The 20,483-nt window shown below is 47.5% G+C and overlaps 5 protein-coding genes across 5 annotated transcripts; 1 reads left to right on the forward strand and 4 right to left on the reverse strand.

The window, feature by feature from the left end:
- Positions 1-700, reverse strand: HBR1 (Adenylate kinase isoenzyme 6 HBR1; the record flags this gene model as incomplete). Its single annotated transcript, XM_014691291.1, has 3 exons — positions 1-205; positions 310-455; positions 518-700. 3 exons carry the CDS (start codon positions 698-700, stop codon positions 1-3), a joined length of 534 nt encoding a protein of 177 aa, XP_014546777.1.
- Positions 701-1,394: 694 nt separating this feature from the next.
- Positions 1,395-6,562, reverse strand: MYO2 (Myosin-2; the record flags this gene model as incomplete). The annotated part of the gene is made up of 7 exons (XM_014691290.1): positions 1,395-1,552; positions 1,609-1,823; positions 1,894-1,967; positions 2,041-5,893; positions 5,957-6,146; positions 6,214-6,346; positions 6,428-6,562. The coding sequence occupies 7 exons, from the start codon at positions 6,560-6,562 to the stop codon at positions 1,395-1,397; spliced, it is 4,758 nt and encodes a 1,585-aa protein (XP_014546776.1).
- A 1,932-nt stretch (positions 6,563-8,494) lies between these two features.
- On the reverse strand, positions 8,495-10,457 carry SER33 (D-3-phosphoglycerate dehydrogenase 2; the record flags this gene model as incomplete). Its single annotated transcript, XM_014691289.1, has 8 exons — positions 8,495-8,523; positions 8,584-8,665; positions 8,722-8,780; positions 8,859-8,901; positions 9,005-9,114; positions 9,178-9,657; positions 9,774-10,081; positions 10,159-10,457. The coding sequence occupies 8 exons, from the start codon at positions 10,455-10,457 to the stop codon at positions 8,495-8,497; spliced, it is 1,410 nt and encodes a 469-aa protein (XP_014546775.1).
- Positions 10,458-12,597: 2,140 nt separating this feature from the next.
- G6M90_00g095560 (uncharacterized protein) lies at positions 12,598-14,063 on the reverse strand (the record flags this gene model as incomplete). Its single annotated transcript, XM_014691288.1, has 5 exons — positions 12,598-12,648; positions 12,707-13,041; positions 13,095-13,820; positions 13,880-13,959; positions 14,020-14,063. The coding sequence occupies 5 exons, from the start codon at positions 14,061-14,063 to the stop codon at positions 12,598-12,600; spliced, it is 1,236 nt and encodes a 411-aa protein (XP_014546774.1).
- Positions 14,064-15,388: 1,325 nt separating this feature from the next.
- On the forward strand, positions 15,389-20,136 carry G6M90_00g095570 (uncharacterized protein; the record flags this gene model as incomplete). The annotated part of the gene is made up of 12 exons (XM_066131497.1): positions 15,389-15,526; positions 15,599-16,528; positions 16,601-16,735; positions 16,786-16,852; positions 16,912-17,043; positions 17,093-17,967; positions 18,027-18,180; positions 18,243-18,575; positions 18,642-18,724; positions 18,782-18,916; positions 18,969-19,182; positions 19,850-20,136. The coding sequence occupies 12 exons, from the start codon at positions 15,389-15,391 to the stop codon at positions 20,134-20,136; spliced, it is 3,483 nt and encodes a 1,160-aa protein (XP_065987585.1).
- Between the last annotated feature and the right edge of the window lie 347 nt (positions 20,137-20,483).

The following is a 20,483-nucleotide window of genomic DNA, read 5'->3' on the forward strand; positions in this document are numbered from 1 at the left end:
TCAAGAATTACCTGCAGAAGTATTATCCAGCTTCCATTGCTTAACCCACGCTTCAATCCGGTCTACATTAGACTCCATCTCATCAGAGGTGTTGCTCATCAGCTCAATGACAATCTCCTCATCAAAGCCCTCCCGTGCCTCTTGAAGTAACACCTCCATGATTTCCGAGTCCAGGTTCTCCTGAAGCTTGGCTTCGGCATAGTCTCTATTTATCATAAGATGCATCAGACTTCCAACTCTGGCTCTTTGAGAATGTATGACAGAGAATAAAGAACGGCATTGCACATTTGGGGTCGCCATGTTGCTCACCTAGCCGTCAACCTGTCAAACAAGGTTGAAGAATCCACCCTCAAAACCACAACCAGGTCTATCCAGCTTCGTGGGAAAAGATCACAGGCATGCCAGTCGATTATACAGCCACCAGCTTTGACATCTTCCTCAATGGCATCTAGTAGCTGAGAAAAGTATTCGCAGTCAGTCGTAGTGAGTTGTTAGGTAGTGGACGGCCTATTCTTACTTTGTCTTCATCCACAATCCAGCTCTGGTACTCGTCACTCCAACCTTCGTGACACTCCTTATCCTTGACTATTTGGTTCACGGAGACATGTCGAAGTCCAGTTCGCTCTGCCAAAATCTCGCTGTGGGTGGTCTTGCCCACACCGGGAGTTCCAGTTACAATGATGTTCGGGCTTTGTCTCATCTTGCTCCTGTGACACTGTATATAAATAGACTTGTCAGTTGTTTATGTTTTCTTTTTCCTCGATATTATTTGGGAACCCTCCCTCAGCCCGAAATGTCTTTGAATGTCAGCGGTCAAATTTCGAAGAGAATTCTAGAGCGTTACCGCCCCAGTACTTTAAAACTCCACATTTTGGAGTTCATACTATGCCTACACCGAGGCACATCCTCGCTTTGATGCATATATGCCACTCCAGGTCCGAGATCCATATTCTACGACACGGTTAACGAATGCCATACATTGTTGTTTTTCATTAAAAGAAGGGGAATCCCTAGAGTCTAATTATAAAATGAGACCCAAAAATGCGTCATCATAGCTAGACATACATTTACATCAATAGATAAGTGCCTAACATCTGCCAGACAACTGATCGTTTCCGAATACGTCGGCGATAATCCCTCAGTCAACAGTGCCTTGAAGTCGCAACATCTTCCCTCATACATCTGCAATACATGACATGTCATAGTGTGCGCCAAGCTCCTCAAAGATCCATACACAGCTTGACTGGGGTCGTAAGCATAGCAGCCTAGCAACGCATCCTCTACCCAGTGGTCAAAACAAACCCAATAAAATGTACAGCGTCTATTCTATGATCTTCCAGCTACTGTTTGCAAAATCGAAAAATTACAAAACCTGCGTAGATGGTTTACTTCTTTTATTGTGCAGGCTCAACAGCGGTTTCATCTGCTTCAAGAATATCGTCGTCTTGGCCTTCGAATTCGCCGGCATTTCCATACTCGAGCTTTTCTTGTTGGGCGATAGCTTGAGCCGAGACTATTTCAGCCAATCGTTTTAAACGAGGAGTTTGCAGCCCTTGTGGGTAGATTAGCTCAAGGCAAAACATAACGCGAGTTATTAGTATAGCTTACAAGATGGGGTGTAAGTCTCGAGCGCAGTAATCGCTCGAGGTTCTGCAATCTCGTAGGGTCCGCTATCATCCATATCAACTGCCTGAAGAAGCAGTACATCACTCTTCTCAGTCACTCTAGAGGCAACAGCCTTCATGATTTCTCCATTAATAGGCTGTTCGTAGTCTGCGACTAGGTACTGGTTTAGCAACTTTTGGATTTGGTTTGGTGAGAGCCTAGAAGGAAGGGTGTTAGCCATGAGCAATGCCAACCGTTTTCTTGGTCTAGAGCAACAGCAGCACATACATCCAACATATGTCCTGGATTATTTCAATGTCGTTTAGAGTAGCTTTCTTGAGTTGAAGGAGTTTTGTTGCTTGCTAAGCCATAGTAAAGGATATCAGTAAAATGTTCATCGCCAAACTTTGGTTATCCGAAATCAAACTAGCTTACCATCAAATGCTCAAGCTGAAGCGTGCCTTCTGGCATATCATGGCTCTTACACCACTCCTCAATGCGCGTGATGTTATAGTTGATTTGCAGGCCTCGCTTCCATGAGAGGAAGTTGCGGCGCATGAGCAAGTCATTGAATGCAGTAACGCCGACAAGGCGAAGAAGCTCTGTGATCGTCTGTGTGAGAATAGAGTCTTCCAGGTAGAAAGCCTTCATGGCCCGGAAGACACTGTTGAGCAAGCTCAATAGATTGTCCATGCTGTATGCTGGGGCAGAGTTGGACTGCAGAAGCTTGCCCAAAAACCTATTGCTCTCATTGGTGATGAAACCAGGAAGAGATTGCGATTCAATGATAGCTGGGATGATCATCTTGTGCAACTTTTTCTTCAGGACCTTCATCCAAGTATGGTAGATATTGAACTCCAAGCTCTCGAGGTCGTGCTTGACAATTTCAAGCAGGCGGTCATATTCGTAGTTATCAGTCTTCTGTGTCTCGTACCAGTCTTCAGCAAGAAAAACGAATGACAACATCTCGTGGACGTTGGAAAGCCAGAATGCACCAGGGTTGATTGCCTCGTCCCCGTCGTGTTGCATTACCTCCTGCTGAATGGATTGCATCACATTTGCTAGGAAACGTTCTGATTCCTTGACAAACCCATTATTCCACATCTCAGAGGTGACTAGGTTAATGAGGTAGGAGGGGAACAACACTTCTTTATCGGAAGGCGGAGGGGTTGAATTTGGTGAGGGAATTTTCAGGTTGCGAATCAAGCCCATGGTCACCTCTTCGTTCAAGCCATCCTCGTCGGCAAGAAGGGACTCTAATTCCATTTCAATGTTATCAACCCCAGGAATATACGTTGTACCGGACAAGTTCTGCCGATGAGCAGTGTTTGTGACAGCCATGGAGACTGGGCGAGGATTGTAGGCGGCACTGAAGCGATCCAAATCTCGGGGCTCAGCTCCGGCACTTCTACGCTTCGGCTTTTTGGAGGCAACGAGGTTAATGAGTCCAGTACCTGTCAATGCTGTCGCCGGGGTACCATTGGCGAGATCTCCATTGACAGGAGCGGTTCTCTTGGCCACTTCCAAAGCGTCACGCAGAGCGTCAAGCTCTTGTCTGAGACTGACATTGTCCTTTTCTCTGTCATTGCTCGTCTGCTTTGCAGACTCCAGTTCTGTGTTTGACAGGCGTAGTGATTCTCTTAAGTCACGCTCCTCTTCTTGCATTCGTTTAATATTTGCTGTTGACTCATCGAATGCCTGCTGTAGTTTCTTCATCTCCTCCTCCATTGCCTGTAGACGCGCAACTGCGATACCCGCCTGGTTAGCCTCGGTCTGCAGTTCCTTCGTTCTTGCCTCAAGTGCGTTGTGTCGATTCTTCCACGACTTGATCTGACTTTCGTAGTTCTCAACTTGTGCCGCAAGGTTTTTGTTCTTTTCTTTCATCGACCCCAAAGACTGAGTAAGTTCAACAACCTTGTTTTCCAGCTTGTACGAAATTTGCTTCAGATCGCGAGCCTCCTCCCGAATCTTCTTGTAGCCTCGTCTCGCAAGCTTACCACGCCACAGACTTTGAATCAACGTCACCTTTCTACGATACTGGCGCCAGGACTGTAGTTGTCGACGGGATCGCCATGCCCGCTGAATGACGAGTGCGGCGTTGCCCACCCTGGTCTCCATAATCTGCTTTCGTCGAAGATAACCCTTGGCTGCCGACTCGAAGAGAATCATATCCTTTCGGATAGCCAAGAACTTCTTTTGTTCTTTCTGGCCTCGCCATACACGTTGAATTGTAGTCGCTGCTCTTACAGTGCGGAGCTCCTGTGCCTGTCTTCTAGCAATATAGGCTCTGGCGGCAGACTGAGAACGAATAACAGATTCTCGGGCCTCCAGATATCGACGACGATAGTACTTCGCTCTCAAATTCTTCTGAATGAGAATGGCACAGCCGTTCAGTCGACTCGTTCGTAGATTCTCCAGGAATGCAAGCATGCCAGCGCGGAAGAAGATCTTGGTTAGACCCAACTGATACTTGTCCAGCCCTTTGCCAGTGCTTGTACCCAAAGCCTTTGTCAGGATGGCATTGGCCATTTCGCGAATCTCTGCGGTCCACTGATCAGAATGCACAAGCATGTAATATCTGAGTGCAAACTCTTCATATGTCCACCTGGTAGGATATCCAGCGCAACTAATGCGAACGGTCTCCAAAACGCCACAAGCACGCAACTGGCTTAAGACCATGGGACCTTCAAATTGCCACGCTGCCTTGGCCTCATTAGGCTTGATACACCGAATATAATGAACGTCCGTATTGTTGATTGTATTCATCAATTCAATGAGAGAAGATCGGAAAATGCCCCCCAGTGTAGGCTTCCTGTTAACGGCCACCCCGATTTTCCTACCACCGGCGGGCTTCACAGCATTTGAGGAAGCAGAAGCAACATCTTTTTCCCTGACAGCTGAGGCAGCATCAAGCACTTGTTTCAGAAACGGGTTCGTAGTAGCCCGGAGTACTGTCATGTGTTCATCCGGCACAGTGTCTCGATTCTTTTCAATGAAGCCCTCTGATTCATAGGTTACATCGATGGCGTAATGACAGACAGTGAAGGCGGATTTTCCAAATCTAGGCTTCTTGAAAAACGTGTGTTGCTTGTCTGTCGCAAAGTTATGGTGAAGCTTTGTAACAAACTGTTCATCCGAACCCATGGGCAATCTGGACTCTTCGTCCAGGAGGGACAAGATGCCGAGTTTGCCTTCAATGAGGTCGATACATGGCTGGTTGTCCGAAAAGTCAATGAATGTCCAGTCAATCTGTTCTTTTAGATATTCTTCTTGTTCCAGCTTGAACACGTGTTGATTGAATTCTTGTTGCAGCTTCTCATTGGCGTAATTAATACAAAATTGCTCAAACGAATTTTTAGCAAAATGTTCGAATCCGTAGATATCCAGGACGCCAATAAAGGATTTTACACGGTTGAGAACTTCTTCTGTAGCCAGACTACGGTTGATAATTTCCACTAGCCAGTCGAACAAGCTTGAGTAGATGAATTTGGCAACCGAATCACGCACAACAATGGCCTGAGCTTGGCTCAAATTTGATGTGATTTTCTCGCCTCTAGTGATTAGTTGTTTCTTGACGATCCATTTGGCGAATTCAGGCGCATCGACTCCGAGAATGGCACAGGACTTCTCCAGCGACGGCTCTGTTGGCGCAAGGACGCTGTCGGTTCTGGACGCTGTGATCTTCACATTACCAAGATGCAGCAAACCAGCCAGAAGCTTGAAAATGTCATTTTGCTGAGCCTCTGATACGCCAATCGTCTGCAAAGATTTCTTGGTAGCCTCAAATTCAGCTTTGTCATCCACACCGTCAATAGTAGGACAATTGCCTTGGTTCAGATACTCGAACTGCTCAATCGGTAGGATATCAAGATCCTGGCGTTGGCTGTCAGAGGCACCGGCGACAAGCTGGTAAAAGATGTGGTAGTTTCGCTCTTTGAGGGGTTGAAAGACCAGACGCGATCGTTCTAGCAGGTACGTTCTTATCTTGGCACCGATAATATTCGTTTTTTCGTCGAACATGATCTCAATATATTTGCCAAATCGCGAGCTATTATCATTTCTTGTCGTTTTAGCGTTGCCGAAAGCTTCCATGATAGGGTTAGTAGCCAGGATCTGCTCTTCGGTCTCGCTCATGGCTTCAGGACCACGTTTGGAGCGGGCTCCTGGGTTTTCGGGTGATTCTCTGGTCGCGAAGTACCGCATAATATACTTGGCGCTCACAGTCTTCCCGGCACCCGATTCGCCAGACACAACAATCGTCTGATTCTTGTTATCTCGAATCATGTCTCTGAATTAGTGCTTGACGTTAGTGCGTGTGATGTCGTAGAGCAAAGATATAGCATATTCGTACATGAAGGCCTCTTCGGCGATGGCAAAAAGATGCGGAGCTTGGGTCGCCCGCTGTTTCCCAGCGTAGACTTGTACCATACCCGGTACATAAAGGGAGTCGACTCGAGCAAACGGATTCGTTGCAATGAGGACAATTCCACTGTAAGTGTAGATTTCCTTCTGTAAATATCGTAATCTGATCGCTTGTAACACTACGGATAATATCAGCTTAATATTCGATATTGGTGAACGTCTCAAAATCCCAGTCGGCTGTCGTACCAGCAGGTTCGTTAAGATGGGATAGATTGGTAAGGTCATCGCTGGCTTCCAGCATCGTAGGGTTCATCAGGGGCGGTAATGATGCATGATTCCCGCTTTGTAAGGCATCGACTGGAACCTCGACGGTCTTGGTCTAACGGAAGGGAAAATACCGGTAAGCCAAGGCCTTCAATAGAATTCTGAATGCTCCAATGCTGGGGAATAGATGACATACCTCGCCATTATCAAGTTTAAAAACAAGTTTTGCTGTTGAGCCGTCAATGTCTTTGCTGACCAGCTCCGAGGCTACCCAACCCTCGGCAGCATCAGGCTGCCACGCCCTCGTGCCAACGTCGTATGTCGATGCCATAGGGAGGACTACCAGGCAAGGCGCTGGTTGAGAATCGACAAAAGACGGTGGCGTGTGTTATTAGGAATGTTAAGAAGGTGACTTGGGTGATGGTTCTTTCATGGACGGAGGATACTTCAAAGAAGCTCCCTGACGTCTTGAGCCACTTGGATACAATAAAGGGGGGCGGGTCCAAAATACGGGGCAAGCTTCAAAATGCCAGGACGGTGTACGGAGTACAGGGACCGACAAAGTCCAAACGCAGAGAATAGGCCCAAAGTCCAACAACCCTTTGGAAGGGTAAGCGACCTGGCATAGAGTTGAAAGTACAAAATGAAATCTCAACAGGATACCAACAAGGAGTTCGGTGAAAGCTACTAAAGTGCAGGTGGTACGCCAGCGATTGTTACGAAATAGCAAAACCACCAATCCGCAACGCGCTTCCAAACTTCTCCAGATTGGACCAGGCCCGCCAGGGGTTGGGTGGTTGGTGGCACTGGCACTGGGCACTCGGAGTCAAAGTCTGGGTCTTGAAGTCCGCTCATTAATGCAGGGGCTTAATGCGCTGAGGCCCCGTTTCTCAGGGCGCATTGTATCAGATCGTCTCGCATGTTATGGTACATTTCGTAAACGTACCGCTATCGACGCCTGTGGTCAATATGAGCGATTGTTCTGCTTGCTACCATCTGAGGGCACCTATGTCCTGAGCACTCTAAAGGGAGTCTGGGCACCAGATAGTTGTTTGTGTTCGGTCCTCCCACACACAGGCGCTCTTTCCTCCTTTGAGTAAAGATCGGGCATGCTCCTTCGATGCTCGAAAGACCTCCATATTGTGGCGCACACATGAGAGTCCCTAGCAAACAAAGGTGCTAGGGACTACCTAGGTAGGTAGGTAGGTCTGTGCGAGGGTCGTCACTGCACCTGTGCATTTACCTCCCCATCTGATAGAGAAACAACATTGAAGTCTCTCTACCTGTAGTGGGAGGCTATAAGTATTGTAGGCCCAAAGGCTTTACCAATACATACTTAAGTACCTAGGTATGTACCAGTCTCTACATAAATTTTCTATCACTATATTTTGTCTCCGAGCGGGGAGCTTGTCTTTAATTGTCAGTGTGCCCAACATTTCGCCCTCCTGCATTACTATGTATACAGAGTTAATTCTAAAATTGACAGTCATGGACCTCAGAGCACTTCATACACTCCAAATCCCAATGAGACTTGAAGTCAAAAATTCCAGCACAATGTCACGTGTTATGCAGTTGGACATGCAGAATTATTAGCACAACTCGAGGTTTTCATTGGCAAATTGCTTTTACGGTGTTCTGGTACTTCAACTCGATGGGTGTGCAGTATTACGGAAGGGCATATTCTGGAAATGCCAGTGGGAAGTATTCGGAGCTTTAAGTATCTTTGCATGCTCACTGGCATTGCAGTCTCTCCACCAGCACCGTGGGAATCTGAAACAAACCCCGATGGTCATTAAAGAATACTGCGCAACGAATACACAGTACATTAGCTACCTAGGTAGTTATATCAGGCCTCCGGGACTTGAAGCAAATTGAAATTCAGGGGTCTAGTGATTGTCCACAGTGTTCATAATCTGCCTGTCGAGAAACCACCGTCCAAGGTTCGTTGAAAATTGTCATGAAAGACATAGCACACAACAAGGGGCTTTTTTTCTATCCTCAATTGCAAAGATTTTAGTTGTTTAACGTCAAAGGTTCATCACTCTATGCTGAAGTTGTTGTTGAGCTCAACTGTACGAATTATGCCAATTCATTACCATCACTTTTCCATAATAATTCCCAACGCCAAATGTGCAACCCTAGCCTAAGCATGACTGTTCCTGCAACTCAGAACCTAGTTGCCAATCATCATGGCCCTCATCAGGCATCAGCACGTTGAGTGCTGCAGCCCATATGTATCTGTGGACTCCTCAAATCTGGACATCTAATATAACACCCGCGTCATAATACATGCTAAAGACACATCGACGTTAGTGATTGGGCATGGGTTGATTCGATCGCAGAGATACGTACAGCTCAGTGCTTCTAGGCTTTCAGTTATATCCTTGATTTCCTCGTAGCGAACATTGCTGATATCCGCCATCAAGTAGGCAACCTTGTGACGTCATGTTAGACAAGCACTAGACCTATATATCGGCAAGTTTGACTTACGTCGCCTTTGCTATCGCTGATTTGCTTATCAACATTGTGGTCGCCGAGGATTTCGTTAACTATGGAATAGGTTAGTAGCCACCTCTGAACCCAGACAGATATCATATGTAGGGTAGGGGGGTGTATGTTCGGCTCACCTTTGCGAAGCACACCAGGGACATTGCGGTGAATGTAAATGACCTGGAAGGCAACAAATATTAGCCAAGGACGAGCACAGAATAGCGAACAGGAATTACGACGTATTCAGACAAGGCATTGCTGAAATACGGGGAAGACTCCTTACCCTGGCATGATTTGGTTCGTCCAGCGTCAAAGATCTCAATTGGGCCTCAGGTAAGTTCACGCTTCCGAGTGTTATGCCCTGGTTGATGTAACGAACAAGAGCGTCCGCGACTTTTGAAATTTGAACAAGTCAGCATCATGACATTGGAAACATATTGCTATTGGAGTGCTCACCTTCGATACCAATTGCACGCTGTGCCTCCTCTGTGCTACCGCCAATGTGGGGAGTAAGTATAATGTTATTCAGAGATCGGAGATCTTCTGCCCAATGATTCAGGTTGTTATTGAAATAGTCACCATTGGCAGCCGGCTCGTTGGGATACACATCAAGGGCAGCTCCTGCAACCTGTCCAGATCGCATTGCTTTCACCAGAGCCGGGATGTCCACAACAGTGCCTCTACTGGCGTTGATGAGATAAGATCCGTTCTTCATCCTTTCGAATTGAGCCGTTGAAATCATCCCTCGAGTCTCCGGAAGATCGGGCACGTGGAGTGTGACAAAATCTGCCTCTTCCAGAAGGTTGTCTAGAGCTGGAACTTGGCGGGAAGTACCGAGCGCCATCAGGGTAATCACATCATAGTAGATCACATTCATGCCCATGGCCTCCGCGAGAACCGAAAGCTGTGAACCAATATGACCGTATCCGACGATACCTATGGAAGCTGGTCAATACCCAAAGCACGGGAGTGTCGCATTACTTCGATGCAGCAGCCGTGGAAAAGAGGCACCGTATAGACAAATGATAATCGCTCCGCATATGTTTTCTTACCTAGGGTCTTGCCTCGAATCTCCCAGCACTTAGCGCTAACCTTGTTCCACGTTCCACGATGCATCTCAGAGGAGCGATCGCCCAGCTGACGTGCAAGGGTGATGATCTCCGCAACAACGAGTTCCGCAACGCTACGAGAGTTGGCAAAAGGTGAGTTGAAGACTGCGATGCCGTGGCGAGCAGCGTATTCAAGATCGACCTGATTCGTCCCGATGCAGAAGCAGCCAATGACCAGAAGATTTTTGGCTTCTCTCAGCACGCGCTCGTTCAATTTCGTCTTGGACCTGATACCGATAACATGCACATCGCTGCGAAAAATTTGGAGTCAGTGATTTTAGCCCTGGGTAGATATTCGACCAATAGCGGTTTCCGCTGCAGAACTCACCGAATTTTTGCAATCAATTGATCCTCAGGAAGAGAAGTTCTGAGCGCCTCGACTTGATAGCCCTGTCCTCGAAGAATCTCTTGTCCCGTAGTGTTGACATTTTCTAAAAGGAGAATTTTAATATCCTGTGTATTGAAAGGTTTGAGCTGTTTCGGTGCGCCGCGATGAGCTAATGCCCCTCCCCAGCTAGACGGCGGAGATTGGAAAGTGGCCGTTGGGGAGGTCGACAAATTGTTCGGGTCCCAGCTATGAGAGACCGTTCTTGAAGTCACTGTATGAATATCGACGGGGGGCGTCATGGCGAAATGATCTCAATACAATAACTATGTCCGAAAATATCAATGTCGTAACAATAGAAGAGAGGGTAAATGTTTGGCGGGGTAGAGCATGTTACAGTCTGGTCGGAAAATACGTAGGTATTTAAGCAAATTTGAACACCAGCTGGGGCTTCGGGGGGCAGCCAGGTGCTCAAAGTACCAGACCCTAGTATGTACTGAAGTACTCCGTACCAGACTTACTGATGACACGGCCGGTCGCGCCGGATCATGTTGTTAAGCTCCTCCAGGTCTGGCGCCACTCCTCTGAGTGTTCAAGTCGGACACAAACTGGTTGTGGTAACCCTTAGCTATCCCCTTGAGGTAATTCCTTCAGACCAGACCCTGTATTATGCATTCACCCTTGTTGTAAGGGACACTACCCTAATGGCACCCATAAACTTCATGTCGCTACTTCTAAGTACCCAAGTAGGTACTTAAGTACTTACGATTAGGTGGGCTTAAAGGTACCTAGGTATGGACGTATAATGTACATTGAAGTAGACCCGGCAGTACTGTATGAAGTATGTACGTCCATATTATGAAAGTGGATGGATGATGTAGCCATTGCAGAGAGAGACTTTTCCATCTTGCAACAGCTCTCTCCCATCTTTTTGTCTACTAAAATCAAGAGTCACTACAATACGAAAGTGTAGTTCGAATTGGGGCATGAAGTAGGTCGTCAATTTATGAGCACTATGGCAAAGTGCTGTATGACTCGTGGGCTAGAAGACTTTAAAAAAAAAAAAAAAAAACCAGACCTTTAATGTTGCTCAACAAGGTTGCGTGATCCAGACCCCACAAGAGGCTAGGTCACTGAGCGAAGTGAACTCCTATTGGTGCCCCGTCAACCTGTCTGTCCCGTTTCTAGATGTACATTAAAGACCCCTTGCACTCAAGACTAGTGCTCCGATCTACGGACGTCGGAACATTGAAGCAAGAAAATGCGTCACAGAGGGTGAGACAAGGTTACTTGGTACCAAGGAACGTATGGTCCTTTCATTGCTGGCGTCATGCCTGCCTGGTACCCCACAGGGGCGCTCCTTGTGTTCAGAATAGTACCATTTTCTTCGTGAGGGATAGTTCTATCGCTGCGTTTTATATGTTTTTACAGAGCACTTTTCAATAATGCTCTCAATTCGAGGTGTCTCGTTTCTGTCCAAATATATAAAGCCATATATAATATTTCTTTATTACTATATATCCGATTAAATAGTTGGTCAACATATTTCAGCGAATTCTGGTTAAAATGGCTTGTTTTCCCAAATGGCTCTAGCCAAAAACGCGCGATTCCCCTTCCAGAAGTACCGCTCCAACTCCACGCGTCACTGGCTGCGGGCTCCGTCCGGAGACATAATCCTGCATGCACTTGATTCAGACCTTTGGACGGAGTTGACGGGTTTGGCCAGCGATGGAATGTTGGCATGTTGGCTGTCGATTCGACGCGGGTTCGATCACCGTTGTGGCTATTGAATTTCATGCATATTGCCTTCGTCTCTTCGAAGCGGGAAATACCTAGCACATTTTTTTGGACGAACGAAGGGGCTGATTCACTACACTTACCCAGTGTATTATCCTGTGATACTCCTGCTAGTATCGTAACATATTAAATACTGGAGCTCATTCTATTCGATTAAAATATATCAGTACGCGCAGTTGTCTTCCAAGATCGCAGAGCCAAATGAGACAGACCCCTGTGCTTCTGCTTCTGCTCCGATCCAACAATAGGCTTAATATTGCTGGGTCATCCCACGCCGGGTCATCAATGTTGTACAATGCTCTTGCCGAAGTATGGAGCTTGGTTGCGATTGCAAGTAACCGTCACTGTCTTCCCAGAGAGAAAGGAGCATATCTACCGATCATCATAAGCCCCCTTGTGTGTCTATGAAATCAATTCAAAGCCCTCCGAACTAATCCGTAAGCCTCCATCAACCGATACACCAGCATCATATTCGCCCTCTGCGACATTCGTTACAGGCAAGCGTGCCGGTCGCCATATTATTTGGTCATGCAACTGACCAGCCCAGTGCTTCATACTGGTGGCCAAGACTATGTTTCAAAAAACAAAAACAAAATAAATAAATAATAGGTCACACAACTATCAGTCTCTTAACATCATAGTTGCTCAGCTTTGCTTGCACTCAGCAGCCTCCTGTTTGGGCTTTCCGGACTCATCCTGGTAGCACTTGATTAGATGACTGATGACCCAAGTGAAACCAGGTATGCAAACTTACTTCCTCATCAGACTCTTCGTCCTCGTCATGATCCTCGCTCATGTCATCCTCATCATCGTCCTCGTCATCGTCAAAATCATCGCCGTCCAAGTCATCCTCGTCCAAGCCGTCCTCGAAGGCAAGAGCTTCACCGGTAAACCAATCAATGGCGCGAGGAATAAGTTTCTCCTTAATATCCTCACCGAGCTGGTAATCAAGCTCCAATCGATCTTCGATATCGGCCACGGCTTCTTCGTCCTCTACATCGTCATCGTTGGGGGCTTGTGGTGGCGAGAAGAAGTTGAAAAACGATTCAGTGGGAACCGTTTTCTTCACGATACGGGTCTGGTTGGTGTCTGTTTCATTGTTAGCAATGCGATTCACGCAAAGTATAGATTTTGGGTCATACTCTTGTTTCTCTGCTTCTTGGCTTCGACACGTACGGTCAAATCTTTGCCAGAGCGCCATTCGATCTTGTCACCCTCTGCATGGTCGTAAATAAAATCACCGCCATAACCGCTCTCGTTCTGATAGAAATATGTCTTGGTGATGGATTTGTTTGTAAAGAATTCGTTCTCTGCAAACTCGAATATGAGACGGAAACCAGGCTTGTCAAGATATTCCATGCGAATATCAGTCAGGTGCTTGAGTGCGGTCTCATCGCGGTCGGTGATCATTTCGGCGAGCGTCGTCTGGTTCTTCATGGCCGATAACCAGAACTCGGGAATGCCAGCTACATCCTCGGGAACATCGTCCTGCCTCGGTGCGCTCTCATCGGTTGTACCTGAAGGATTAGCCTCGAGCTCTTCATCTTCATTGCTACCAGCCTTGACCTCTTCCTCGGTCGGCTCCGTCTGGCCATTGACAATGGCGGCACGCTTCTCGTAGAGCGGTGTGAACTTGGCGAAATATTTCTTCTCCAATTCCAGAACTTCTTTCTGGAACTCATCTTCGAGCTTTGAGTGCTCATGCTGGACGCCACGCAGACCAGCAACTCGGCGGCGAACAGCCGGGGGGAGTGACTCAATATATCCCGAAGAACGACCAATAAGCGAGCCCAGGCGGCCCTGAATCATTTGGACCAGTTTGGGGTTCTGGGCGAAAATCGCTGCGGCAGTGGCGCGATCCATGTCCTCTATATGGGTGGTTAAACAATCAACGATCGAGGGCTGAATTTCAGGTATGGAAGTTTACCTTCTATGATACTAGCCACGCCAGGTTGCTGAGCGTGGGAAGAGATGGGCGCATTGGTAGCTGGTGTGTTCTGAGGCGTACTGGAGGTGGGGTAATTAGTTTGGTGGGAGACAGATTGTGCTTGGGCAGAGATTACTCACGGGGCCGTCAAGTCGGGTCGCTTGTTTCTGATCGGTTCGGCCATTTTGCTCGCTAAGCGGAAACACGATGTGTTCTAATAGCAAGCGGGCTTTGTAGATGGTGGGAGAGCGAGGTTTGTGAAGGGGCTGTGGAGGATGAGGAAGGGGAAGGTTGAGACGAGTGAGCCCGCTCTTTTGGCGGTTGGCTAAATTTCGGTGGGGAGGCCAGCGGGCGAAAAAAAAAAAAAAGAAAATTGGGCGCGGTGTGGTCTGGTTGGAGCTTGTTGGGCCAGACCCGAACAGACCTAAACAGGCAGCCCAGTCAAAATCCACCTAGGTAAAGTACCTAGAATTAGAACTCGACTTCTTAGGTCACTCAGCAAACAGTCGAACATTCGAGTTGTGGAAGGGAAGAAGGAATCGACGCCATATTTCCGAATTTGGAGCCCTTTCCACAATCCTCGCATGGTCCGACAGGCCGCCTCACAGAGAACAACTACGGGTGAAAGCATTCATACGTACGGATTTGCCTATAGAGAATTCACACCGTCATTGTTGTCTCCGCCACTTTGTAGACCCGCCGGCAGGACACACATCACGCCCCAAGCCAGCCTGGGGACGAGACGCATGTGTATGCCGTCCGCTGACGGTGTGATATATACTACTAGGTATGTATCTTGCCTGCTGTGACCACGAGGTACGCAAGCTGCAATGGCATGTTGGGGTAGCAACGTGCTGTTCAAGGCCTAACTGCTCGCAGTGCCTATACCATAGACGACCAAACTAGTGGTCTCGGAGGCTTCTCCTTACAAAGGTAAAAAAAAAAGCACGAACTACAGGGTAGTGCCTGGGAGCGGGCAGTTGGACAACTACCTAGGTAGGTTCACATGTGCAGGTATTCGAATAATATTGTACGAACTTTACTTGACTCGACGCTGGCTAACAAAACAGACTGCAGGGGAAACAGAATAGTGTATACCATAAGTACGTTGCAGGCAATGGACTAACAGGGTGAGGTCCTCCACGGGTTTGATGGCCAAGGTCGCCTAGGTTGCGACTCAACCAGCCAAAGCTGGAGAGTACGTACCGTCATCATTTATTCTGTGTCGGCGGGGGGTGGGCGCCAGATCTAGTTAGCTCCCTCTAACTTAGATGCCTAGGTCGGTAGTAGTACTCCATAACTTATTTTACTCCGAGCCAGGCAAGTTCTGGAGCTAGTGTGCCTGCACAACCATGTTTTCTAATCGCCAATGGCAGAACCACCATTTCTGTTGACGCTTCTTACCATCAATTAGGTATCGTAGCCCCGACAGCCGTCAACTGCAAGCGAAGACGCCGAACTGAAGCTCCCAGATATGCCACGTGGACGTGTGAAGAGTGAGATCAGGTGATGGATCATGACGGAACACATAGATTGAGCCGCGGCGACGGCACGTCTGCGGCAAACGGTTCAACGACGTTATACCGCCTGAACTCCAACCAGAGCAGCTCCAGTGTATTCGAAGATGTTGAAATGGCACACGACGAGGTACACATCTCATGACGAAGAAGGCTATTTACCTACTTGACTCACACATCTATCTAACTGCAATGTCAATAGCTCTACTCAGGCCCCGTGGCCGAAAGTTTACCCAGCAGTGTTTCTGCATTCTCCCACCGCCGAGCCCGTGCTGGCTCGACAGCTAGCTTCACATATTACGAGGAGCCTGAGATACCAGAAAGCGAGGAAGAGCCAGGCGCCTTTACCGACCTAAGTGAAAGTTTTGTTAGACGGAGCCTCAGCGATCTTGGCGACCTCGAGTTTGGCATCGAGGACGAGGAGGACTCAGCGGACCGAGAATATTTGGCAACCCACGATGATTACATGTTAAGGCGTCGTTCGTCAGCACAATCGCGAGATTCCGTTCACGCACATCTTCTCCGTAGAGACAGCACGGCCACTGTTGCTAGTGCTCGCGCCGAAGGGCGAAGTAGCCAGAAGATATACATGGCAAACGAGGATTTGACCATTGTCGTAGCCGGTTTCCGGACGAGTACAGTAGGTTTTTTAATCTACACAGCCCTGTGCTTCCTTACTGGCGGGATCGCATTTCTGCTCCTTCGCTGGCTGCCTCGTTGGTATATCGCCATTGTTGGACGGCCCTGTTCTTTGAGGAATTGTGATTGGGTGGTCATTGAAAACCAATGGGGTGAGTTGAGCATCATCCAGGTCACGACCCAAGAATATGGTAGACCTGTCTCATCGGTGTTTGGTATACCGGAGAAGCCATTTCTCAACAGCCTCGACGATGACAACGACCCACTTATTGACCATCTTCGCTCGCTGGATTACCGCTATGTTCGACTTTATTTTCATCCCATTGAAGATAAATTTGTTTTGTCTGCTGGGTGGAAAGATCCGGAATGGACAGATGCACGACTTGTTCGATCAGGCTTGGACAGCGACGATAAGATTATACGTGAAGCCATCTTTGGCAACAATCTGATCGACATCGAACAGAAAACCATCAGTCAATTACTTGTAGACGAGGTATTGAGCCTTTGTGATCCCCCATACTAGCAAGCTGATGAATCATTGAACACGGCTAATCGAGTTGACCAGGTCCTTCACCCCTTCTATATATTTCAGATTGGTAGCCTGATTCTTTGGTCTCTGGACTCTTACTATTATTATGCCGTATGCATATTCATCATGTCCGTGGCTAGTATATCTGCGACTCTAATCGAGACACGTGCTGTAAGTTCAACAAACTAAAAACAGGAAGAAACGCGAGCTAATATTACCAGACAATGCTGCGTCTTCGTGAAATCTCCCGGTTCGAATGCGATGTACGAGTTCTCAGAAACGGATTTTGTATGGCCGCCAAATGAACTCGCAACCTCATCAGGACAGAAATACTAATCAGCATACAGGGAAATACGTGCCGTCCGGCGACCTGGTCCCAGGAGATATTTATGAATTGAGCGACCCGAACCTGTCACAGTTCCCGAGTGACAGTCTCTTACTTACCGGTGACTGTATTGTCAATGAGAGTATGCTTACTGGTAAGGGATGACAATTAACGTCAATACGGAGTACATCTGACGAGAGTAGGCGAGTCCGTCCCAGTTTCCAAGATCCCCGCTACGGATGAAACGCTATGTTCCATGGACCTTGCGGCTGCTTCAGTATCCCCTGAGATCGCACGGCATTTTCTATACTGTGGAACGAAAATAATTCGGACTAGACGACCCCAGGAGGGCGAAGATGAAGATGCCGTGGCTTTAGCTCTTGTTGTTAGAACAGGGTTCAACACTACTAAAGGGTCCTTGGTACGGTCCATGCTTTTCCCCAAGCCCTCGGGTTTTAAATTTTACCGAGATTCCTTCAGATACATCAGTGTTATGGCCATTGTTGCCGTGCTGGGCTTTATCATGTCTTTTGTCAATTTTCTAAGGCTGGAACTTGCATGGCACTTTATTATTGTTCGTGCTCTTGATTTAATCACGATCGTTGTACCACCTGCTCTACCGGCGACACTGACAATTGGCACGAACTTTGCCTTATCGCGCCTGAAGAAAAAACAAATTTTTTGTATCAGTCCCCAGAGAGTTAACGTGGGAGGAAAAATCGACGTAATGTGCTTTGATAAAACAGGCACATTGACAGAGGATGGCCTCGATGTTCTCGGACTTCGCATCAGCCTGGGAGAAGGCGAAAAGTTCAGCGAGCTCTTGTCTCGAGCACCTGTCCTTGGAAATAGAGGCATCACACCCAAAAGCAAGACCACTGTCCAAGCGGCACTTTACACAATGGCAACATGCCACTCTCTCAGATCAGTTGACGGAGACCTCGTTGGTGATCCCCTGGATCAAAAGATGTTCGAATTCACTGGCTGGTCGTTTGAAGAGGGAAAACAGAGAACCGTGGAGGGTGGTGATGATGATGAACAAAGCGGACTGACGCCATCGATTGCTCGTCCACCAGATGTATGGAACCCTCGGCTCTTCCAACGATGATCTTTTACCACTGACATAGAAGGAGGAAGAATTCTACCGAGCTAGGTGTCTTGAAGTCCTTTGAGTTTATATCTCAACTTCGGAGAGCGAGTGTCATTACGCGACATTTTGGCCAAAAAAGCGGTGACATTTTTGTCAAAGGTGCTCCCGAGGCAATGAGAGAGATTTGTCGCCCAGAAAGTTGTTAGTAGCTCCTGGCTATCGGTGCTTGTGTCACGCGTTGAGACCTGACTGACCCTGAACAGTTCCCGATGGATATGACGACCTGCTCTCATACTATACTCATAAAGGTTACCGAGTGATTGGCTGTGCCACCAGACATCTTCCCAAGCTTAGTTGGGTCAAGGCACAAAAAATGACCAGGTTGGAGGTTGAGAGCAATCTCGATTTCGTTGGGTTCATCATTTTTGAGAATAAGTTGAAACCTACAACGGAGGGTGTCTTGAAAGAACTCTTGGATTCAAATATCGGTACAATAATGGTTACCGGAGATAATATTCTAACAGCCATCAGTGTTGCACGCGAGTCGGGATTACTGGATAGACAGGCACATTGTTTTGTACCCCGATTTGTGCGAGGTAGGACACCATGGCCCGACATGAGGTCATGAACAAATAGCTAATCTCTGTGATTCCATTGTTTAGGAGACGCTCGTGACCCTATGGCCGAGCTGCAGTGGGAGAGCATTGACAACAACCGCTTTTGTCTTGACAAGCTAACCTTGCTAGTGAGTTTCTCTATAGCGGGAACTTGACTAATATGCCCTTCTAACCCTATCACAAAGCCGCTCCCCGCGCCACCCGAGGAAGATGTCTCCCTCCCATACGATATCTCGAACCTGCAGAACTTTTCCCTAGCCGTTAGTGGAGAGGCGTTTCGTTGGATCGTGGATTATTCATCCCCGGATGTTTTGCAACGCGTATGTGTTCAATGGTCTTGTGCTGTGATGTGAAGTTGACCTTGTTGAATAGGTGCTCGTCCGAGGGAAAATATTCGCCAGAATGTCTCCGGACGAAAAGCATGAACTTGTGGAAAAGCTACAAAGCATCGACTTTTGCTGTGGTTTTTGTGGCGACGGGGCTAACGATTGTGGTGCTTTGAAGGCCGCTGATGTTGGCATATCCCTTTCTGAGGCAGAAGCTTCTGTTGCCGCTCCCTTTACGTCTCGTGTATTCGACATTCGGTGTGTGCCTGAAGTTATTAGGTATGCTTGCTGCTTCCTGTCAGCTTCTCTCTCCCCCCACCTCTTCCTCCCTCTTTTACTCCATTTTCTTTCCTTTCCGTTATATTTTGGCTCGTTTCTCAAGTTTTAATGATTATTAGGGAGGGGAGAGCGGCACTCGTGACCAGTTTCAGTTGTTTCAAATACATGAGTTTGTATTCGGCTATACAGTTCACGTCGGTCAGCTTTCTCTATGCTAAGGCGTCTAATTTGGGCGATTTTCAATTTCTCTTTATTGATTTGCTTCTCATCTTACCCATCGCTATATTTATGGGCTGGGCAGGACCAGCTCCATTGCTTTGTCGCAAACGGCCAACCGCGGATCTCGTCTCTCGCAAAGTTTTAACGCCCCTTCTTGGGCTCATGGCTATCTGCGTTCTTATTCAAGGGGCCGCTTTTCTCGCCGTAAGAGAGCAAGCGTGGTACAAACCGCCCAAGGTCGGACATGACGAACCAAATATTAAAAACTCGGAGAACACGGCACTTTTCTTGTCGTCTTGTTTTGAGTATATATTATCCGGAGTTGTATTGAATGCAGGGCCACCGTTCAGGCAGAATAGTGCGAATAACTGTGAGAGAGTTGCACCAAGATCCCGCAATGATAGAAATTATACCGCTAACTTTAAACAGGGCCTTTCACTCTCACTATCGCGGCTGCGCTGATGATAACTGTTTACATGGTAGTTGGCCCTGCACACTGGATTAAGGAACTCATGGAACTTAGTTATATGGAGTGGGATTATAAACTATTTCTCATTGTCTTGGGCCTGGCGTACTTTGCTTTTGCTTGGATCTTCGAAAAGTATTTGGCAATGCGATTGGCAAGAGTCATTGGTCATGCCAAGCAGCGAATTACGGGAAGGGCAAAAATGCGCAAGAAGTATAAAGTCATACGTGAAGAAATGTGGAAATATTAAAGTTTTGTGGTTGGTAGCAGGATATAGACAACATTGAACGTAATACTACAATTAGAATTGCAGGTCTGTGCGTATGTGTATCACTTCTGTTGGTGAAGTAGGGGCGGGGGGGCCGCCTGGGGTTTGCCGTGGATAAAGTCTGGTGCGTCAGGTCAGTCTATGACCTCACCTCCTCATCTGACTACATCCATTTGACTCATCCGCCACACTGAACCAGGCCCTGACAACTGCTATACGTATGAAACCAATCTGAAATAGTTTGGCAACATTGGCAGTCTGTACTTCTATCTTCCCACATCTTTTCTTCTAGAGTACTGCCCTCTCTTCTGCAACCAATACTTCAACTA

Source organism: Metarhizium brunneum, chromosome 6, assembly GCF_013426205.1.
Source record: "Metarhizium brunneum chromosome 6, complete sequence".
NCBI classification, from domain to species: domain Eukaryota; kingdom Fungi; phylum Ascomycota; class Sordariomycetes; order Hypocreales; family Clavicipitaceae; genus Metarhizium; species Metarhizium brunneum.